Source organism: Erpetoichthys calabaricus, chromosome 11, assembly GCF_900747795.2.
Source record: "Erpetoichthys calabaricus chromosome 11, fErpCal1.3, whole genome shotgun sequence".
Classification (NCBI taxonomy): domain Eukaryota; kingdom Metazoa; phylum Chordata; class Cladistia; order Polypteriformes; family Polypteridae; genus Erpetoichthys; species Erpetoichthys calabaricus.
The window spans coordinates 85765325-85784666 of record NC_041404.2 but is presented as its reverse complement, the minus strand read 5'-3'; the positions used below and the strand labels follow the sequence as shown (position 1 = coordinate 85784666).

At 39.7% G+C, this 19342-nt stretch overlaps 1 protein-coding gene across 1 annotated transcript in view; it reads left to right on the top strand.

Annotated features, from left to right (window-relative positions):
- Window positions 1–3943: 3943 nt before the first annotated feature.
- The window catches only part of tspan4b (tetraspanin 4b), a 30831-nt gene continuing 15432 nt past the window's right edge, over window positions 3944–19342 (top strand). The window contains exons 1-4 of the mRNA XM_028813512.2: window positions 3944–4309; window positions 8637–8706; window positions 10233–10424; window positions 10511–10585. Of these exons, the coding sequence (XP_028669345.1) occupies window positions 4302–4309; window positions 8637–8706; window positions 10233–10424; window positions 10511–10585 (345 nt within the window). The 5' untranslated portion in view covers window positions 3944–4301. The remainder of the gene's footprint in view (window positions 4310–8636; window positions 8707–10232; window positions 10425–10510; window positions 10586–19342) is intronic.

The following is a 19342-nucleotide window of genomic DNA, read 5'->3' as shown; positions in this document are numbered from 1 at the left end:
GATGATCTGCTGTGGCAACCCTTAACGGGAGCAGCTGAAAGAGGAAGAAGATGCATTGACAGTAACAACACTAAAGCAGTTATGGTATTTGGAATACTATGGCTATTACCTGAGCCATTATATTGCTGCAGATTCATTACAATCAGATGCATTACACTAATAAACAATATGCAGTTAGTTTCATCCATCCATCCATCCATTTTCCAACCCGCTGAATCCGAACACAGGGTCACGGGGGCCTGCTGGAGCCAATCCCAGCCAACACAGGGCACAAGGCAGGGAACCAAACCTGGGCAGGGTGCCAACCCACCACAGGACACACACAAACACACCCACACACCAAGCACACACTAGGGCCAATTTAGAATCACCAATCCACCTAACCTGCATGTCTTTGGACTGTGGGAGGAAACCGGAGCGCCCGGAGGAAACCCACGCAGACACGGGGAGAACATGCAAACTCCACGCAGGGAGGACCCGGGAAGCGAACCCAGGTCCCCAGATCTCCCAACTGCGAGGCAGCAGCGCTACCCACTGCGCCACCGTGAGTTAGTTTCAGTGTATTTATAAAGCCGCGTCAGGAATGTGGGTCTAAGAAAGAAAGGGTGTCCACACAGGAACAGTAGCACTGCTTTGACGCTGGGTGCCGCCAGTCTGCAAAACCGAGCGGAGAAATTGCATACGCCAGGGCATGAGGTACCGTGGAAAAGTGCGTGGCTTTATGCCAAGTTTAGGTTTTATACATCGCGATTTGAGTGTGGAAACGTTCGTACGCAACATTTCTGTGCGTACGCACCGTTTATACATGAGGCCCCTGGACTTCGACACAAATTGATTAACATACACATGCTTGGTCTGCAATAGAAATAAAATCTTGCTCTATTTCTTTATATCCTCTGCTCTGTGCTCCAGTAAATACAAACTTTCGTCAATACACTAATAACCCAATTGCCCTTCATTCACTCATAATATGGAACCAATGTAGGAAACACTTTAAGACAAAGAAGCTCTTATCTGCTGCTCCCCTACGTGACAACCACTTTTTTCCACCCTCTCAAACATATATAGTATTTAATGCTTGGAAAATGTCTGGGATTAAAACATTTAGAGACCTGTACATCGATAATGATTTTGCATCCTACGAGCAATTAAGCTTCAAATTTAATTTCTCAGCAGCACAATTTTTCACCTACTTTGTAGCTAGAAACTTTGTTAAATGGAACCTGCCCAATTTTCCTCACCTTCTACTTATTTCTATTCCAGAAGAAATATTGATCAGTCTTGAAGACTCCGAAAGCATTTATCTAGTTTAAAACTATCCAACTTTTTTCCAGGGCAAGATTTAACCTGTGAACGTTGCAATCTAGCTCTAGCCTCACTGCACCTCAGGTTTTGGGTGTGCTCAACATTAACATCATTTTGGACAAAAATCTTTGAATGCCTATCAGATAGCCTTGATGTCACAGTCACTACTAACCCATTAACAGCTGTGTTTGGTGTACTCCCAGATGAGCTTAAAGTGTAGAAGGACAAACAAATCACAATTGCCTTTACCTCACTGCTAGCACTTATCTTGTTCAACTGAAAGAATCCCAGTCCACCACTTTTAAGTCAGTGGGTAACTAATGTCCTATATTATTTGAAATTCTTACTTAGAGGATCTGTTCAGAACTTTTTAAAAATATGGCAGGATTTAATAAATAACATTTTAGAATACGCTTCTTTATTGGGGTAAAGGATACTCTTCCATCCTTGTTGCTTTTAAAGATTTGCTTTGTTAGATGTTTCTCCTCTGTTTCTTTTTGGTGGACTTTGTCTTTTGGATTGTTAAGTTTGATTTGATTGTATGGATTGTTATTTGCTTTTAATTAAAATCAGTAAAAAATATATAATGATCATTTTCAACATTTGGTTGAAAATCCTTTGCAGTCAATGACTGCCTGAAGTCTGGAACCCTTGGCCATCTCGAAGTGCTGGGTTTCCTTTACTGCAGCGGTATTCAGTTGCTTCTTGTCCATTGGACTTTCTGCAATCAGTTTTGTTTTCATCAAGTGAAATGCATGTCCAGTTTGGTTGAGGTCAGTTGATATACTTGGTCTTTGAAAAATCTTCAACTTCTTTGTGTTGAAAATCAAATGGTTTGCTTTTGCAGTGTATTTTGGCTCATTGTCCATCTGCACTGTGAAACGTTGTCCTGTCAGTTTTGTTGCATTTGGCTGACTCTGAGCAGATAGTATAGCCTTATACACTTCAGAATTCATCCTGCTACTTCAACTATATATCATCAATAAACACTACTGACTGACGTCCATTCGCAGCCGTGCATGATCATGCCATAAAGCTGCCTCCACCATGTTTTATAGATGATGTATTATTCATGGGATCATGAGCCATTTCTTCTCTTCTCCATACTCTTCTCTTTCCATTCTGGTATATATTGATCTTAGGTTCCTTTGCCTAAAGAAAATTGTACAAGAACTGGACAAGCTTATAAAAAATGTCTAATCTGCCCTTCCTATGCTTGAGGTTGACAAGTGCTTTGCACCTTATGGTAAATCCTCTGTCTTCACTTTCATTAAGTCTTTTCTTGATTGGTGACTTTGGCAGTGATAGGTCTACCTCCTGGAGAGTGTTCTTGGTTCTTGGTTTGGCTATATGTTGTGTTGTCTTTCACCAGAGAAAGAATTCTGCAATCATCCAGCACAGTTGTCTTCCATAATTACCCATACCTTCTGGTGTTGCTAAGATCACCAGTGTAGTCCTTCTTTTTAAGAATGGACCAAATGGTTGATTTGACCAGTACTCTGATTTAGGCAATCTCTCTAAATGGGTTTTTTTTTTATTTTCTCAGCCTAATGATGGGCTGTTTTTACTTACATGGACAGGACTTTGAACCTGAGAGTTCACAGTGACAGCTTCCAAATGAAAATTCCCCACTTGGAATCAATTCCAGACCTTTTACCTGCTAAATAATTAATGAAATAATGAGGGAACTACTCCCACCTTGCTATGGAACAGCTTGTCAGTCAATTGTCCAAATACTTTTCAGCCCCTGAAAATGGGGGGACTATGCACAACAATGGCTGTCGTTCCCAAATGGTTCATATGATATTTTTGTTAAATCCCTTAAATTGAGGCTACACTTCAATCATATAATGATTGCTTTATTTCAAATCCATTGTGATGCTATACAGAGCCCAAACTATGAAAATTGTGTAACTGTTGAAATAATTATGGACTGGACTATATATAGCATATACTGTGTTAAACCTAGGGTGTTTAAAACTCTTGCTCAGTGCTGTATAAACCTTTCTTCTTCTTCTTCTTCTTCTTCTTCTTCTTCTTATTATTATTATTATTGTTATTATTATTATTATTATTATTATTATTATTATTATTATTATTATTATTATGGTGGTTTACATGTTATTCCAAACAATAGCATGCAACTAAAAGTTTTCTGATTTAAAACATATGTACTACATTGAAAAGACTATAACTTTTTATGATGTGTGGTTAATTTATAAAATGTGAATGCAATTATTGCAGTTTAGGGCTGTGAACGTCTTTTAAGTGCATTGTAATGGCCTTATTTACTGAACTTGACTCAGTGGGCTTCACCATGAACATCTTTAGCTCTGAACTTCTCCATTGTTTCCACCAGAGGGGGAGCATGAGACCAGCTCAGACCTGATATAAAAGTTTCCAGATGATGTCTCTTCCCAGAAATCAACTCCATTGTGGTTCTTTTGTGTATAAAACTGGGGGAAGGGTGGAGGAGATGACTGGGCCACACGATTGTTCCAAAGAGCAGCTGTGATGTATTACTGGTCAACAGGCTGCCTGGCGCTCTCTTTGCGTCCTGCTCAGATTTCGGTGCTCCCCCTCCTCATCCCTCTGCTCTCTCATTAGCTCCCCCCTCTCTTGTTTCCTGTTGGAAGTCTGGTCATCTCCAAGTAAGAAGCCATTTGGCATAAATAACATTCCTGATCTGCAATAGGAATTAAGGGGAGAGAAATAGAGACTGAGACTTTTGGCCAATAAGAAAAGTCAAGCTTAGAGTTTGCCTTTTGGGACAGACTGTTACATGCTGCTGGAGGCAACCAGATGTGACCGAGTTGTCTTTTTATTTGTTTATTTATTTATTTATTTTTCTTTAAAGCTTGAGCTTTGAAGCTGGGAAGACAGGCAGAACTAAAAGCTGTGCGGAATCTGCATTGGTCACGTCTCCTGGACTCCTTATTTGCTTTCCCCAAAGCTCCAAGCCAAGCTTTCCTGCTCAGCTAGGACATTTAGTGTAAATGAGCAGGTAAGAAAATTGTTTCTTCAAGGACATTTCTTCAGTTTTTCTTGTCTCCTAGGATGCCTTTTCCTCCATCTCCTCTTCCTTTTGCCTTGCCTTTGCTTAGTTTTCTGCTAACCTCGCTGTTAGCCATTAACACTGGTGGATCACTTTGCTTTCCCTCTTACCTGGCAAGAGCTACTAAAGGGTTAATCTCTCCCCTCCCTCTCCCTTGAGGATTTTTGTTATCAGCCTTCCGAACTTCCTGTTTCCTGCTTAGGAAATGTGTATTCTGCTTATAATAGTTACAATGGAAATAAATTGCTGCCCTTTATTTAATTCTGTCAGAACTGTGTCTCTTCTACTCTCTTTTTAAGGAATATGATGTAATGTACTTAACAAAGGCGCTGTACAAACTAGAGTTTGGTCAGTTGACTGCCTGCTTCAAGTTCTATGTACTCAACTCTGGGGGTAAAGAAATTCCTGAAATTACTTATTAGTCTTAGTGTCAGGAATGTGCCAGTGTGTGACATTTCTGCCATGGTTCTAATATATAACAAAGGGGTAACTACTAAATCCTAGCGTTATTGACTCACAATTTATCCTTTTCCTTAAGGACTAGGGTAAGTAATCTAACATTCTTCTTGATCATTCCTGATTGCCGTAATTTTTAAAAATTTTCTCAGAATCCACTTTTTCAGTTTTTATGCAGCACCTCTCACGGTGCTAGCTGTCTCTTACATGGAACTGAGGCTCAAATTTTAAATGGTGGCTTTTTCAAGCAATTTGCAGTGAGTTGTGGATGGGATTTGTCTCAGTGTTTTTTAGGTTCCAGTCCCAAGCCTTTGTGGCTAGATCACCCAGCCCTAACTAAGTGGCTTATGTGTATAACTAATAGCCATATTGTCTCAGGGTCTTACCAGTTCATTCAGGGATGCTGATCACTGAAAGGCTTTCTTCTGTTCTGAACGCTGATATCAAGTGTCACAAAGAAATCTGAAGGCTCTTACCAGCATGGTTCAGGTCTCTGTTCAATCTTCCCTTTTTAGGTTTGTCACGGAAGGTCATGGCCTTTGACAGGGAGGGTCAGACTGCTTTTTGTTTTATCGATTCCAACGTCACTTAATTTAATTTTATTCAGATTGCAGTATTTTGACCACACTTGGCTATAAAACACCCTTGATTTATCTCTTATGGTTTTTATGATGGAGCCTACTAGTTCAGTTGACTTTCTTTCTACTGTTCCACATTGCGTGGAGGAAGAAGATGTAACATTCAAAAACTGTCCTTTTATTGGAGCAACTCCCATTTCCCATTCTTATTCTGCTGCTAATGTTCTCGTTACCTGTGTGTATCACTTACATACAGGCAATGGCCAAAAAGAAGGAAACCCCAGAATGAAAGTTGCTTGACGGATTACTTGTGCCTCCAGAACAACTTGAATGCATCTTGGCAACATCTGGAATTCTAAAAGAGATATGAAAGTCCATCATGATGTTTCTTGCTGATGGGGGAGAATCACATTTCCAGGATCTACCACAAATATTCAATGTGGTGACTGAAAAAGCCATGGGTTATGAGTAGCTGCAGTGTCATGCTTGTAACGCCTCTGCATATCCTGGTTGAATTCTGTTCTGAGGTACAGGAAGGAATTGCTGGAACATGCAAAGTGGTGATTAATATTCACTTTAATTTCTAAATCGACTGACCACCTGGACCGATTATGGGATGCAGGAGGGGGAAGGCAAGTTCTGCTACACAATAATAGGAAGAACAACTCAAAAAGTGACATTGCTGTGAACAATTAGCCAGCTCGAGCCAGTTACCCATGTGAAGCCCCTTCTGACACTTTATACTTCAATCCAAAAACCCTTGGCTTTTGTCCTTCCGTGCCATGATTAGTTTCTGACTTCACATTAGGATACCTGTATACTGGCATGTCAGATGTGCCACCTTGGACAATCTCCATTACCAATGGATTAAGCAGGCTTGAGACTGTTACTTCAATTATTACAGGGAAAATAATGCCTTAGCAGACATTCGCTAGCAAGAGCTCCATAAGAACTCTGTTACTGCCTCACTGGATGAGTGAAAAAAAAACAACAGAGTTCTATGTATAACCACATTTTTCATATTTTTGAATTTACCCACTATGTAGGACAACTCCACGAACCTAGAAGGAGGCCCCTTATAGTCCATCAGATCACATTATTAGTACAAGGCAGACAACACTTAAGCAATAGATCAACAATGACAACAAATGGTAAAAGGATGCCAACAACTAACAACAATCTCTAACATTTTATTTTGAAACTAGTCAGAAGTATTATTGACAATATCACTACAAAAAGTAGAATTTAATAATGTTATCTGGAGGTGTTGTGTAACTCCTTTTCTGTTTCATTTGAAGTGATCTTCATGGAAGTTTTGAGAAATTGGTGATTAAATATGGGGCAGTGATGTCCTGCTAGTAAGGTTCTATACACAGAACTATGAAGTGAAAATGTTCACATAATTTACTTGTAATGAGAAGTGAACTATAACTGAAATTTGAGAAAGGCTGCTACTTCACAGATGTGAGCTGGTTTTGAATCTAGGGCTTTGACATTGTCCATTTGGATTTTGCATGTTCTCTTTATGTCTGTATGAGTTTTTCCTCCACATTACTGAAGACATGCAAGTTAACTGTCAACTTGAAACTGGACCCATTTAGGTGAAGGCCCAGTGGTGCTCTGTCCAGGACTGTTTCATTCCTTGCACCCAGTGATGCTGGGATAGGCTCCAGTCACCTATGTCACTGCACTGTAATAAGCAGGCTTGAGACTGTTATGTCAATTATTACAGGGAAAATTATTCTCCTTTAAAAATAAGTGTGATAATTAAACTGTGTCTGATATTATGTCAGTTTCCTGCTAAGTTTTGCAATGTCTGGTCACTCTACACCTAAAACTATAACCTTAATGTGGAGCCACCAGAATCTGGCACACAGACCCCAGGCAATTTTGATATGTGCCACATTTTAACCTACCACTACTCAGATAATTTCATAATATTATGGATCTGTCTCTTTCTTTTAATTTAAGTAGACATGTGCTGTTGTATGTATACTCTTCATGGTGTTTTTGTAAATCTCTTTACCGCTCAGAGTCTGCTTCTGTAAAGAGCACTACATAAGAATGTGTGAATTGAACAGCATGGAGTTTCACACTTTTCTAATTCTCTCTAGTCATTTGCCACACCACTCTTGTAAACACGCTGTTCTTGGTACAATGACTGGTTTGTGCACTACATTCTAGCTATGTGTCAGGATTAAGCTTAAGCTACGCCCTTAGCCCCTCCTTTTGCCTGCATTTCGCCTGTTTTGTGCAAGTGCCCTATAAATAAAACATGCTTCATTTTTTACCCGTTGTCAGGGCTTTTGTATTGCCTGCACCTCCCATTCTGCAACCTAAACTTGCTTTGCCCTACCAGCCGTGCTTTACAGTGTGGTAAACTGATCTGCAGTCCTGCAGCTTGGCTTTCCGTCAGAGATTTCCATGCTAAGGGACTGCTGCCTCTGTAAGTGAACCAGGCTGCCATCTACCTGGCATCATGGAGTCCTGCCTTGCAAAGCTCCTGTTGATTCTGTCTGCTCACACTGTAAGAAATCTTCATGTGTTATGTTTTATGTGGTAAACTAACAGACCCTCCAAACCAAAGCTGCCCAACAATGTGCTCTTTGAGCTCCACCTAAAGACATTCAACCATCAACAAGTAGAGTTTTTTTTTTTTGTACTAAAGCTTTGCATAAATGGGCACCGACAATCTATCAAAGTCACAAAGGTCTCATCTTCTTGCTGTGTTACCAGAATTTTTATTGTAATCCTTGACCTGGCTCAAGAACTTTGACATTGACTGCATTTCTGAATTATGTATGAGGTTTAAGATTGTCCGAGTATTTGAAATATTTCTGCTAAACCTCAAGTTTTGGCATTTTAAGTTTATTCATTGTTTGCATCTACTGTATTTTGTTAATAAAAATTAGAAAACCAGCAATCCCAAACTTCTTTGATAGCCTGAACTCTGGCCAGTGCTCCTCTTTTCCATTAACCATCAAACAGTTTTGTGTTGTACCTGTAAAACCTACAAAGACCTTTCAGCTTGAAGCCCATATTGTACCTTTCACTGTGGGTTCTTCTTCCCTCTTCTCTTGCTAAACCTCCTAGACTCTTACTGCTGCCCTGCCCTGTCCTCTTTTAGCAGATAGCCATCTTTTGCACAAGCTTTTGAATTGTCTTGACTCTCTAACTGTGGCTCATAATTTCATGTCCAATGGTCAATCCTTAAATATTGTTCTAATGATCTCTCTTGGCAGGATGGCCGTATCCCTAAGATGTATGGTCTGTGTCAAGTACCTCATGTTTCTGTTCAACCTTATTTTCTGGGTAAGTCAAACAGTGAGTGGTGTGCTAGGTTGGCAATCTGTTACTGTGCAGTTAGAGAAGAGTGGGTGTCATTATGGACTTGGCACTGTTACTTTAATGTAATTATTACAATACACATAGACATATGTGCTAAATAGACAGGGTGACATAATGCACTGCCTCATATATCTCTCCACCACAATAATCAATTCCAGCACTATGTGTTAGCAGCCTGATCAGCAGCTGTTATAGTTGAATTTATAGCTTCTCTACAGCACTCTGGTCTGTGTAGTCCAGACACCATATTACACAAAGTGTTACTTTTCTGGTGTACTCACTGTAATACGGCCATAATCTAATTGCTCTCTGATGTACTCGATGCCCCACTTAAGAGGGATGTCACTCGGGGCTGTTTATATTGAGTGTCCTGCACCCAGCTATTCCTCCTGAGTTTGGTTCCCTCCTGTCCATTTATTAACTCGGGGTGAAAATATTAGTTTGTGTAATTGTATCCCATCTAGTGATTTTGCCCTCGACATTGATCCGGTTATATTACACAACATCTCTCTGTCATTTTCTAGTGTGAGCACTAGGGGCCACTGTAGAACCAGGAAAGCCACTGAGACAGTTTTTATGCAGATACAACTCTGCTTTAATTCAGCTGACCTTACAACATGCAAATGAAAATGTACACAAGGTCAGAGTTTCTTCTGTGGTTTATGTCGTCTATTGTTTAAAATCATAAAATCACACGTCCAAATTCTGCCTCTGCCTCAGTGCCTGACTTTTAGTCATTCACCTCAACTTCTCATAAACCTGGCTGTACAAATACTGTATATCTTATATTTCCTGTACCTCTCTAATTTATGCAGTACTGTACCTCTAAAACACTGTGGGAATAGTGTCTATTGTGACAGGCACTACAATTAAGGTGGTACTTCTGTAAAAGTCTCAGGTACACAAACAGAGGAGCCAATTGATTTTAGATGATGTTACTCAAGATTTGAATTTTGTTATTTGAATATTGTGAATTTCCCCTTGGGATTAATAAAGTATCTATCTATCTATCTATCTATCTATCTATCTATCTATCTATCTATCTATCTATCTATCTATCTATCTATCTATCTATCTATCTATCTATTTAGCCAAAGCTGTTCATTTCTTTTCAGTTTTAATCTGATATAGTACAAAAAGGAACCAAACCTAAAACTCCACTGCATTCTGTTTTCTTTCATTTTAATTGTCCTAATAACCTATACATGTGAAAGTCACTGTATAAGGGTTATCTATTGCTTATGAACAGTTTCTCCCGTAATAACTGATAAGTTGAAAGTTAGGTAAACTACATCTAGTAAAGGTTACACTTCTGTATTTCTTAGCCTACACAATTGTTACACCCCTCTCCACCCTGGCTTCAGGTTACTTACATACGTCACACAGCCACTGTTGGCCTTAGCTGTTAGGTGCCTGCTCAGGCTTGAAGCACACTTACCATCAAACCTTCTGAACACGTGGCCTGCCATGGCTCTCTTCTTGTTTTTCAGCTCGGAGGTTGTGGCCTCTTTGGAGTGGGGGCATGGCTAGCAATCACTCAAGCTCCCTTTGCCACTCTCTCATCCTCCTTCCCATCCCTCTCTGCGGCCAATCTCTTTCTGGTATTGGGTGCTGTAACCATGGTGATAGGATTTATTGGCTGCCTGGGTGCTGTGAAGGAGCACCGCTGTCTCCTGATGATGGTGAGTCCCTCTAGTGGTCAGATGGGGAAATGCAAATGCCCAGCCGTCTACTGTGTTTCTGACTCTCTGTATTTCTGTTTTGCCAGTTCTTTGTAATTTTGCTCACCATCTTCATTGCTGAAATTGCACTGGGGATTATGCTGTACGCCTTCAAAGACAAGGTTTGTGAGAGTGTGTGTGTTAGAGATGGACTGAAAGTGATTTTTTTATAGTTACAAATAAAACTTAAAGTTTTAAATAGAATTAAAAGTCATCTGCAAATGATGATGATACTTATTATTATTATTATTATTATTATTATTATTTAGGAGACAACTTTACCCAACGTGACTTAAAAATCAAAAACATGACACATATTAAAGTAGATCAGATTGAGCCTAATATGAGACCAGTGAGCCTAACAAAACCAGGAGTTAGTTGACAATTGATTGGGACAGCACAATGGGGCTATCCCTATCTAGAAGCATTTGTTCCCAAATATACATTTTTAATTGCAAATTTTTGTTTGAGGAAAAATGTAAAATGTTGCATTTTTCCTATACAGCAATTCATTGCAATTTTGGGGACCACAGCTAAAAAGAGATCAATAAAGACTAAACCTAGAAATATGCATTCAAGGCATTGTCTCACCTTTTCTGGTCCCAATTCATGTCTGCCCAGAATATCTTCAAAGCAGCACAGGAAAAGAGCAGGAATTTAATTTAGTGAACCCTTACAATTATGACAAAAAGGCTAACCTGCATGTTAAAATGTTTATGCCTTGTTATCGCATGCCAGCCTCATATACAGTAAATCAAATCACATTCAGCTTAAAAGCCTCCTGAAACAATTTATGCAACATATGGACGGGTTCCAATTTTATATTTTTTACAAGGAGTTAAACATTCTGTGGTGCTGTAATTTATGCATTACACAATTAGATATGTATCTATATGGTTTTGCATTGCCTTTCCATGTGTGTATGTAATGTTTCTCTTTGCATAATTTTTTTGTTTTGCATCATTGTTTTATTTCATATTTCATTTTTTACTATCTGTCTTGTAAATAACTCTGTAGTAAAATCTCTGTTTATGAGAGCATAAAATATCATAACAGAAGCTATATTTAAATATATAAGCATTTTGAAAGAAATTGAGAAATTATTACCAAGTGGGGGTTTACCATAGCTTAAGTGTTAAAATTATTGAGCACATCTGTTGCTGCACATGTCCATCAGTGAGCCACAATTTTGTTTAACATAACTTAAAACAGATATTCAGTTGTCAAGATCAGCTCTTTAAATGGTAAGTTCAGTGTTTTAACAGCTGTCTTTTTATACCGTGTATGTGCATAAACCTAATCAATATTTCACATCAGCCATGATGCAGTTTTACTTCATCAACTGTGTAGTTTTTGATAACTAAATATTGAGATGACAGTGCATTAATAGCCTTATTAGCAACATACCTTGGTAGGTTGAACTACAGGTGAGACATTTTTTTTAAATTTTTATGGCTATGTTCTTTTTTATTTTTAATTTTGCCCCTGCTTGGAATTAAACAAGATTCAAAAATGTTTTGGTATGGGTTTATGACCCTCCATTGCCTTGAACTGTATTTCATTTCTGTATTTTGGGTTTTCTGTATGTGTGAGCCTGTGCACTCTTTACACATTTGATCAATGCAACTGCTTATTTAACTGCAGTTAACTTTTTGGAATTTTGTTTTGTGTAGAAAGTTCTGTTTGTTGTCTTTTTCACATATACTCTCATGCATTTTGTTGGGAATCAAAAATTCTGCTGCATTTATTTGTATTGTAATCATACATTGGCCTCCTTGTGAAAATCTATTGCCTCCAAATGCTAAATTTGTTCTGGTGCTGATAATAAGTAAACATCCATGAGAGGAACAGTAAGTAAAATTTCTAATTTATCCTAAAATGCTTTGTGAAGAGGTTTGTCTTTAAAAGAGTTCTGAATATCAGTAAAGTAGGAGCACTTTCAATGAACACAGAATTCCACCTTTGCCACAGGTCAGTATGTGAAATTTCTCCTCTGCTAGATCTGCCCCAGTGAAATGTTAGTGCTATTATTATGAAGTGGAATCTAAGTGCAATAATTACTCAGCCATGAAGTGGTAGGCTACGCAAACTCACCAAGAAGGGCAGCTAAGTGCTGAAGCATACAGTGCCTAAAAATCGTCTCTGCGCTATTAAAATACTCACAACAGAGTATGAAACTGTCTCTGGGAGCAACATCAGCACAACTACTGTGCATCAGGAACTTTACAAAATGAGTTTTAATGGCCAAGCAACTACACACATTCCACAATTACACGCATTGGCTGGACTTGTTTAAAGCTTGCCCCCATTAAACTCTGGAGCAGTGGAACAATGTTCTTTAAAGTTATGGAGTGACACTTCACTATCTGGCATTATGATGGATGAATCTGGTTTTGGTGGATGCCAGATGAACGGTACCTACCAGACTACATAGTGCCTACTGTGAAGTTTGGTGGTGGAGGAATAATATGGTCTGGGGTTGTTGTGCAGGATTTGGGCTAGGCCCCTTGATTCCACTGAAGAATAATGTTAATGGTACAGCATACAAAGACATTTTAAACAATTTTGTGGCAATAGTTTGGAGAAGGTCCAACTCAATTCCAGCATAACTGAGCCCCATACACAGAAAGACATAGCTAGTTATAGCTGCAATGAATGTTAACTCTACAACCTAACCTTAATGTCCAATGTTGTGTAATGAGATGTCCGACAAGCTCATACAGGTGTGATGGTCAGATATCCTCAAACTTTTGTAAATATGTGTGTCTTCATATAGTAGGATGTTATGCCATAAAAACAGCAAGCCATCAATTGTAAGTAAATCTGTTTGGAGTAAGAAGAAAAATGAGATAGTGGTCATAGTAAAGGTCTGAATAAATATTTTATTTGGTGCCTTAAAAAACCCTGAGTTGTTGCTGGAAAATTAAATATATATATTGTGGCAGATTAAGGGTCTCCGTGACCCCTTGAACACTCAGACTAGACGTCAGACACCAGGTAAAAGTCCAAATATAATATTTATTAATATAAATAAGTGCACAAAGCACCCTCCTCTCCACAATACTCAATAATAAACAAACAATCAATAATCAATCCTCCACACTCCCAGACACTTTGCCACCCTTCCTCCCAGCTCAGCTCAAATGTCTGGGCTTACCCAGAGTCCTTTTATAGCCCCTGACCCGGAAGTGGTTCCTGGCCAAACCCCCAAGTCCTTATCCCTTCCGGGTCAGGGTAAACAGTCCTTTTCATCCCGGGAGCATGTCGCTTCCTCCAGTCACGTGACTGTGACGCACTCCCGGGTTATAGGGCATGCAAGAGCCCACTAGCCCCCCTACAGCGACTCCTGGCGGCCCCCAAGGTATCCAGCAGGGCTGTGTCACAACACTACAAAGTCCATGAGGCCCTGCTGGAACTCGGGGCACGAATATGCTGTCCGGAGGGGGGCTCCTAGCGGCCTGGGGGTGGCGACCGGAGTCCATAGCCGGTCGTCCATCACAATATATATATATATATTACTATGGAGAGTGTGGTAATGGCAGTTAATAAAGTTGGCCTACAAAGTCAGACATGTATGTAGAATTGAATATAGTGTAGGTTGAGACATGTTTCACTTGTCCACACAATCTTTCTGAAAGATCCATTATGAAAGAAACCCAATGGAGGGAGACAGAATTGCTGGCAGAGGTCCATCAGAATGGTACTTGGTAACTGTTAATGGCTTATGAGCCACTAATTGCCATCTTATGTCAGAAATGCACTCTTTGTATAATGTGCCATTGGGGAGGTCCCCTGGTAGGTAGAGTACAGTCCTGGCTTCTTACCTGTCCATATATGTTAAACACACTAGCCTCCATAGTGATTACCAATGCTCACTCCTCGCTCAGTCTTTCGAGAGCCCTGATTAGAGGTCAGGTCAGTTTTTCTTCATTTGAGCAAAACCTTATAATAAAAAGCTGACTACTACATCCATCCATCCACTAACAAGACTGCTTGTGGTGAAAGGAGAACTTCAAATTTGAAACCTTGCTACCATTATTGCTTTCCACTTGGCCTTGTCTTTTGCCAGGTTAATATTCTGTCTGGTGTCACAGTTTCCTATAATCTCCTGGATGTCATCCATCCACCATGTTCTTCTTTGACCTTTGCCTTTCTTTATCCTGCTCTCATCCACAATCTTGCATAACTCCTTTCCAGCTAAGTTCCTTGCAATGTGCCTGAAAAATTGAAACTTTCTCTACAATATTCCTGCTAACAAATATACTTTTAGTTCCCTGATTCTTTGAAGTAGCTACTCATTTGTGAATATGTCCAACATCTAATTATTAGAAGCATTATTCAAACCTTGTGATCTTCTTTTTTTGATAAATTGTAAGGGAAAATATTTCTGCACCATACTGAAAATAGATCAGACTTGTGTTTATAACAATATTTTCTTTGTCCTCATCAACTCTTTGTTTCTCCAGAAACTTGGTTTGGCCTTGGCAAATCCAGCTCTAGCATCAATGTCGTTCTTCAGGTTTTCTTTGAGCCATGTTCCAGAATATTGGAAGTTAGTTATTTGCTTTATTCTTTCATTAGCATTAGTTTTACTTCTTTGTACCCTTTATTTGTTACAACCACGGTTTCTGTCTTTTTTGGTTTTGCACTTTTCTGCTATTTCAATGATTACGCTGTTGAGGCCTTCCTTTGACTCTATGAGCAGAAACATATCATCTGCGTAGCTTGTTTTCTGTATGACTAGGGGGCTCCGCCCCCTGCTCGCTTCGCTCGCCAACCCCTGGTGTTGGGAAATGACAAAGAGCGTGATGTATGAATGAGATATAGCATAGTGTGAAGGTGTAGACGATGCATATAGAAAGCAAACAATAAAGTGTGTGGCACAGTGTAAAGGTTTATTGGAAAATTTCTTTGTACACAACATTAGTAGTAAAGATGGTGTCTTGTCCTTGAATGAGTTTTCCTTGGCATGGAGCACTTATAACCTTAACTTTAACGTCAGATGAACGTGGAACTCGTGAGAAGGCCACATAAAGTTGCCCATGTCCAAAAACGGGTTCAGAGAGGTAGATGCCAACCTTGTCCATGGTTTGTCCTTGTGATTTGTTGATGGTCATGGCAAATGCAGGTTTAATGGGGAACTGTCGCCGTTTAAGTGTAAAAGGTAATTTCAGGTCAGAACTTGTAAGGTCAATTCTAGGAATCGGAACAGTATTGTTAGCATGTGATCCTATAAGAACTGTCGCTTGAATAACATTGTGTGTCATGGTGTTGATGACCAAACGTGTGCCATTGCATAAACCCTGTCTAGTGTTAAAGTTTCTTAATAGCATGATTATTGTTCCGTTTTTAAGGCTAAGATTGTGTCGTGGTAATCCGGCTGGGTTAATAGTGTTTAAATATTCTAAGGGGAAATGAAGATGTTCATTGTCGTCATCAGAGGCAACTTTGTCAGAGTTTAGAAAGAGTTGTGTCTCTTCAGGAAGTAATGCAATGACATGGTTATTTATGTGATCCACATTAATATTTTTTGGACATAATATAGTGTGTTGTGTTAAAAGGGGTATTTGGTCTAATGAGATCGCTGTTCCAAATATCTCTGTAACTAAGTTTGTCGCAGATAAAGGCTTGAGGAATTGTAATAATATCTGGGTGAAGTCCATCTGTATTGGTGAGTGTACCATCTCCCAGTTGTAATAAACAATCGTTATAATCTGGATCTGGACATCGCATGTTTTGTACTAACTGTATCTTTTGAAAGCAATGCCAATTGTCTCCGTATTTTAAGGTGGACTGAACAATAGCTGAGCGCATGGCATGTGGAACAATAGCTAAGCACTGTCTAAAATCTCCTCTTAATAAAAGGACCTTTCCTCCAAAGGGAATATTATTATTCATCAACGTTTGTAGAAGTTTATCAATGGTGTTGAGTAAGTGACTGGATGCCATTGTACATTCATCAATAATTAACAGTTTTACAAGACGGATGCCACGTGCATTGCTACTGTTCATGTTCATAGTGGATAGCGATTTGTAGGATCTAATGCAGTTCATAAAGTTTGTACTTTCAGGTACATCGTTAGTTAGAAGCTTCTGTAGATATTCAGGATATGAATGTAAAGGAGGCAGTCTAATTTGACCCTTTTGACAACAACGTGTAAATTCATTACTTGTATTGCCAGTTGTTTCTTCAGGGAAGTTAAGTGAATGACAATGATTGCAAATGACATTCATTAATCCCAATGAATTTTACTGAATAGTGGACTCATTATTGAACGCGTTGTCAGCTAACTGGCGCAAGCGTTTAGCAGGTGTCTGTCGTTGATGTCCGTGACGTGTATCTTTTGCTTGTGCCGTTTGAGAGGCGCGTCGTTGTATGTCCAGTATTTGGGAAGTGTTGTTTTGGAGCTGTAATCGATTTGCCTGTGCTGTGTGAGAAGCCCGTTGTAGTTTACGGCGTGCATTGTTTGTATTGAGCCTTGGCCGTTTTTGTATGTCGGTCAGTTGAGCTTTCTGTTTTTGGAGCCTTGCCTGCTTGTTTACTGGCAATTCAGATGCGTGTGTTTGGTCCCATTACCCGAGCCGTATCGTTTTGTACCCGTGATGGTGAATTCATGACTTGTTTGTTCTTCAGCGTTAGAAATATGGATATGTAATAAGGAGGATCGCAGTCACTGTTAATATGGAGCCTTTTCTGCGGTTGAACGGTTAATAGTGCCTCATTGTAATGAGATCCACCTATGCTTCATAGTGTGAATGTGTTGAGATGACGTATGTTTAATACGGACGGTTCGTTCAGAAATGGGGCTTTGTGTGTCATTTCTTATTTATGTTAGTGTGGTCGTGGGTCTGAATCATCCTTTTTGTGTACGTTTCGTGTGCTATGTCCGTAGTCTGTCCCGTTTCGTGTCCAATGGGCTTTGTGTGGCGCTCGCGTCTTCTTTTTTTTTGTGTGCTAGGGGCTTGCTGCCTGAGTTTTTATTTCTGTTAGTGGAGGGGGTGTTTGTGTGTCATGGGTCTGAATCGTCTTTTTTGTGTGCGAACCGTTTCGTGTGCTATGTTGCGCTTGCGTGTGACTCCTTTGTTTTTGGTGTTCTAGGGGCAAGTCGCCTCATTTCTTATTTCAGTTACTGGAGGGGGGCTTTGTGTGTCGTGGGTCTCAATCCTCTTCTTTGTGTGTGTCCCGTTTCGTGTGCAATGGGCTTCGTGCGGCGCTATGTGCGGCGCCGGCGTCTGACTCCTTTTTTCTGTGTACTATGGGCGCGGCGCCTCATTTCTTATTTTACGTTGCATTCCATCCGGTTTCCGTTGCTTGGAGGGGGGGGGATTTGTGGGGCGCCTGCGCAGTACGTTTCGTGTGCAATGGGCTTCGTGCAGGGCTATGTGCGGCGCTGGCGTCTGACTCCTTTTTTCTGTGTACTATGGGCGCGGCGCCTCATTTCTTATTTTACGTTGCATTCCATCTGGTTTCCGTTGCTTGGAGGGGGGGGGATTTGTGGGGCGCCTGCGCAACACGTCTTTTGCGTCCACGGCCCATGGCCGGATGTCCCTGCGTCCATCCGGTTTACCATTCTCGTTTAGTAATATGGATCTTAGATTCATTTGCTTGGCTTTCAATACTTTTGCAAATACTCTTAAAAGCTTTGTCTTTATGGGTGTTGAATAGCAGTGGGGACAGAACACATCCTTAACACAAGCCTCTTTTAACTGACATCTTATGTTCTCGCTTGATATCCATCTTCATAAACCACTTCATTTGTTATAGAATGTGGCTATAAGATTGATATATTTTCTGAAGACACCCCTTTTGAAGAGTATTTCTATAAAGATGTCATGTTGAACTTGATTAAGTGCCTTAACAGAGTTGATGAAGCACAGAAATGCTTCCTGTTGCTTGTTGATCCAATTTGTTAGTAATTGTTTCAATGTGGTGATGCTCTCAATAGTGCCAGCTTTTGGCTGGAAGCAGTGCTTGAAGTGGAACCAAATTACTGGTGGCGCTCTGTTTATGGGGATATGGTGACATTTGATCAAATATTTTTACCTTGTAAAAATTCCAGAAGAGCTGCTGGTACTCACTGACACAGTAAGAAAATCTGCTGGTACGGTGAACCATAAGTCCTCATGATATGACAGTCTATCAAAAAGCAGGGTTTGTAAATTAACAAAGAGGTGTTGGTACTCACTGGTACGCTAAGAAATGGTTGAAATTGGAAGAGGTGCCTGTGAGTAAAGGCCCACTTCAAACACTGGCCTGAAGCCATACTGCAGTGGATTGATTTTATCTTAGAATTTCAAACTTATGCAGATTACTTTTGCATGAACCTTCATTGCATGTGGTATCAGGGCTATTGTTTGATGCACATTTTGTGGTTTTATTTTTCTTTGGGACTACTAATATACTATTTGAGAAAAACGTTTGAATTTTCCAGATTCTTGCATGAATGGAACCTAATATGTGACCTGAACTACTCATAGGACTGCACTAAAAATCATACTAGGAAAAGAATTTGTCCTACCACAGAGTAGGACATGAGAAAAAATGATCAAGAGTCCTGCACTTCAGTCCCAGCTAGGAGTAAGAGGTTGCGTTTGATGACATCACAAGTGTACTTCATCCTGAGCCACAAAATGGTACACATAATGACGTTTTATAGTTTATTTGGAAATCATGATGATGCTTTAAAATTTCACCACAAAGATAATAATAATAATCATAATAATAATAATAATAAACGATGACGAAGATGAAGGAAAACATAGCAAAGTACCACTTAGCAAATTAACAATTGCGTTGAACTGAATGTAATTGTTGCCACTTTGGAACAAAATTGTAAATAATACTGTAATGAGCATCAAATTGGAAAGACCAAGACACA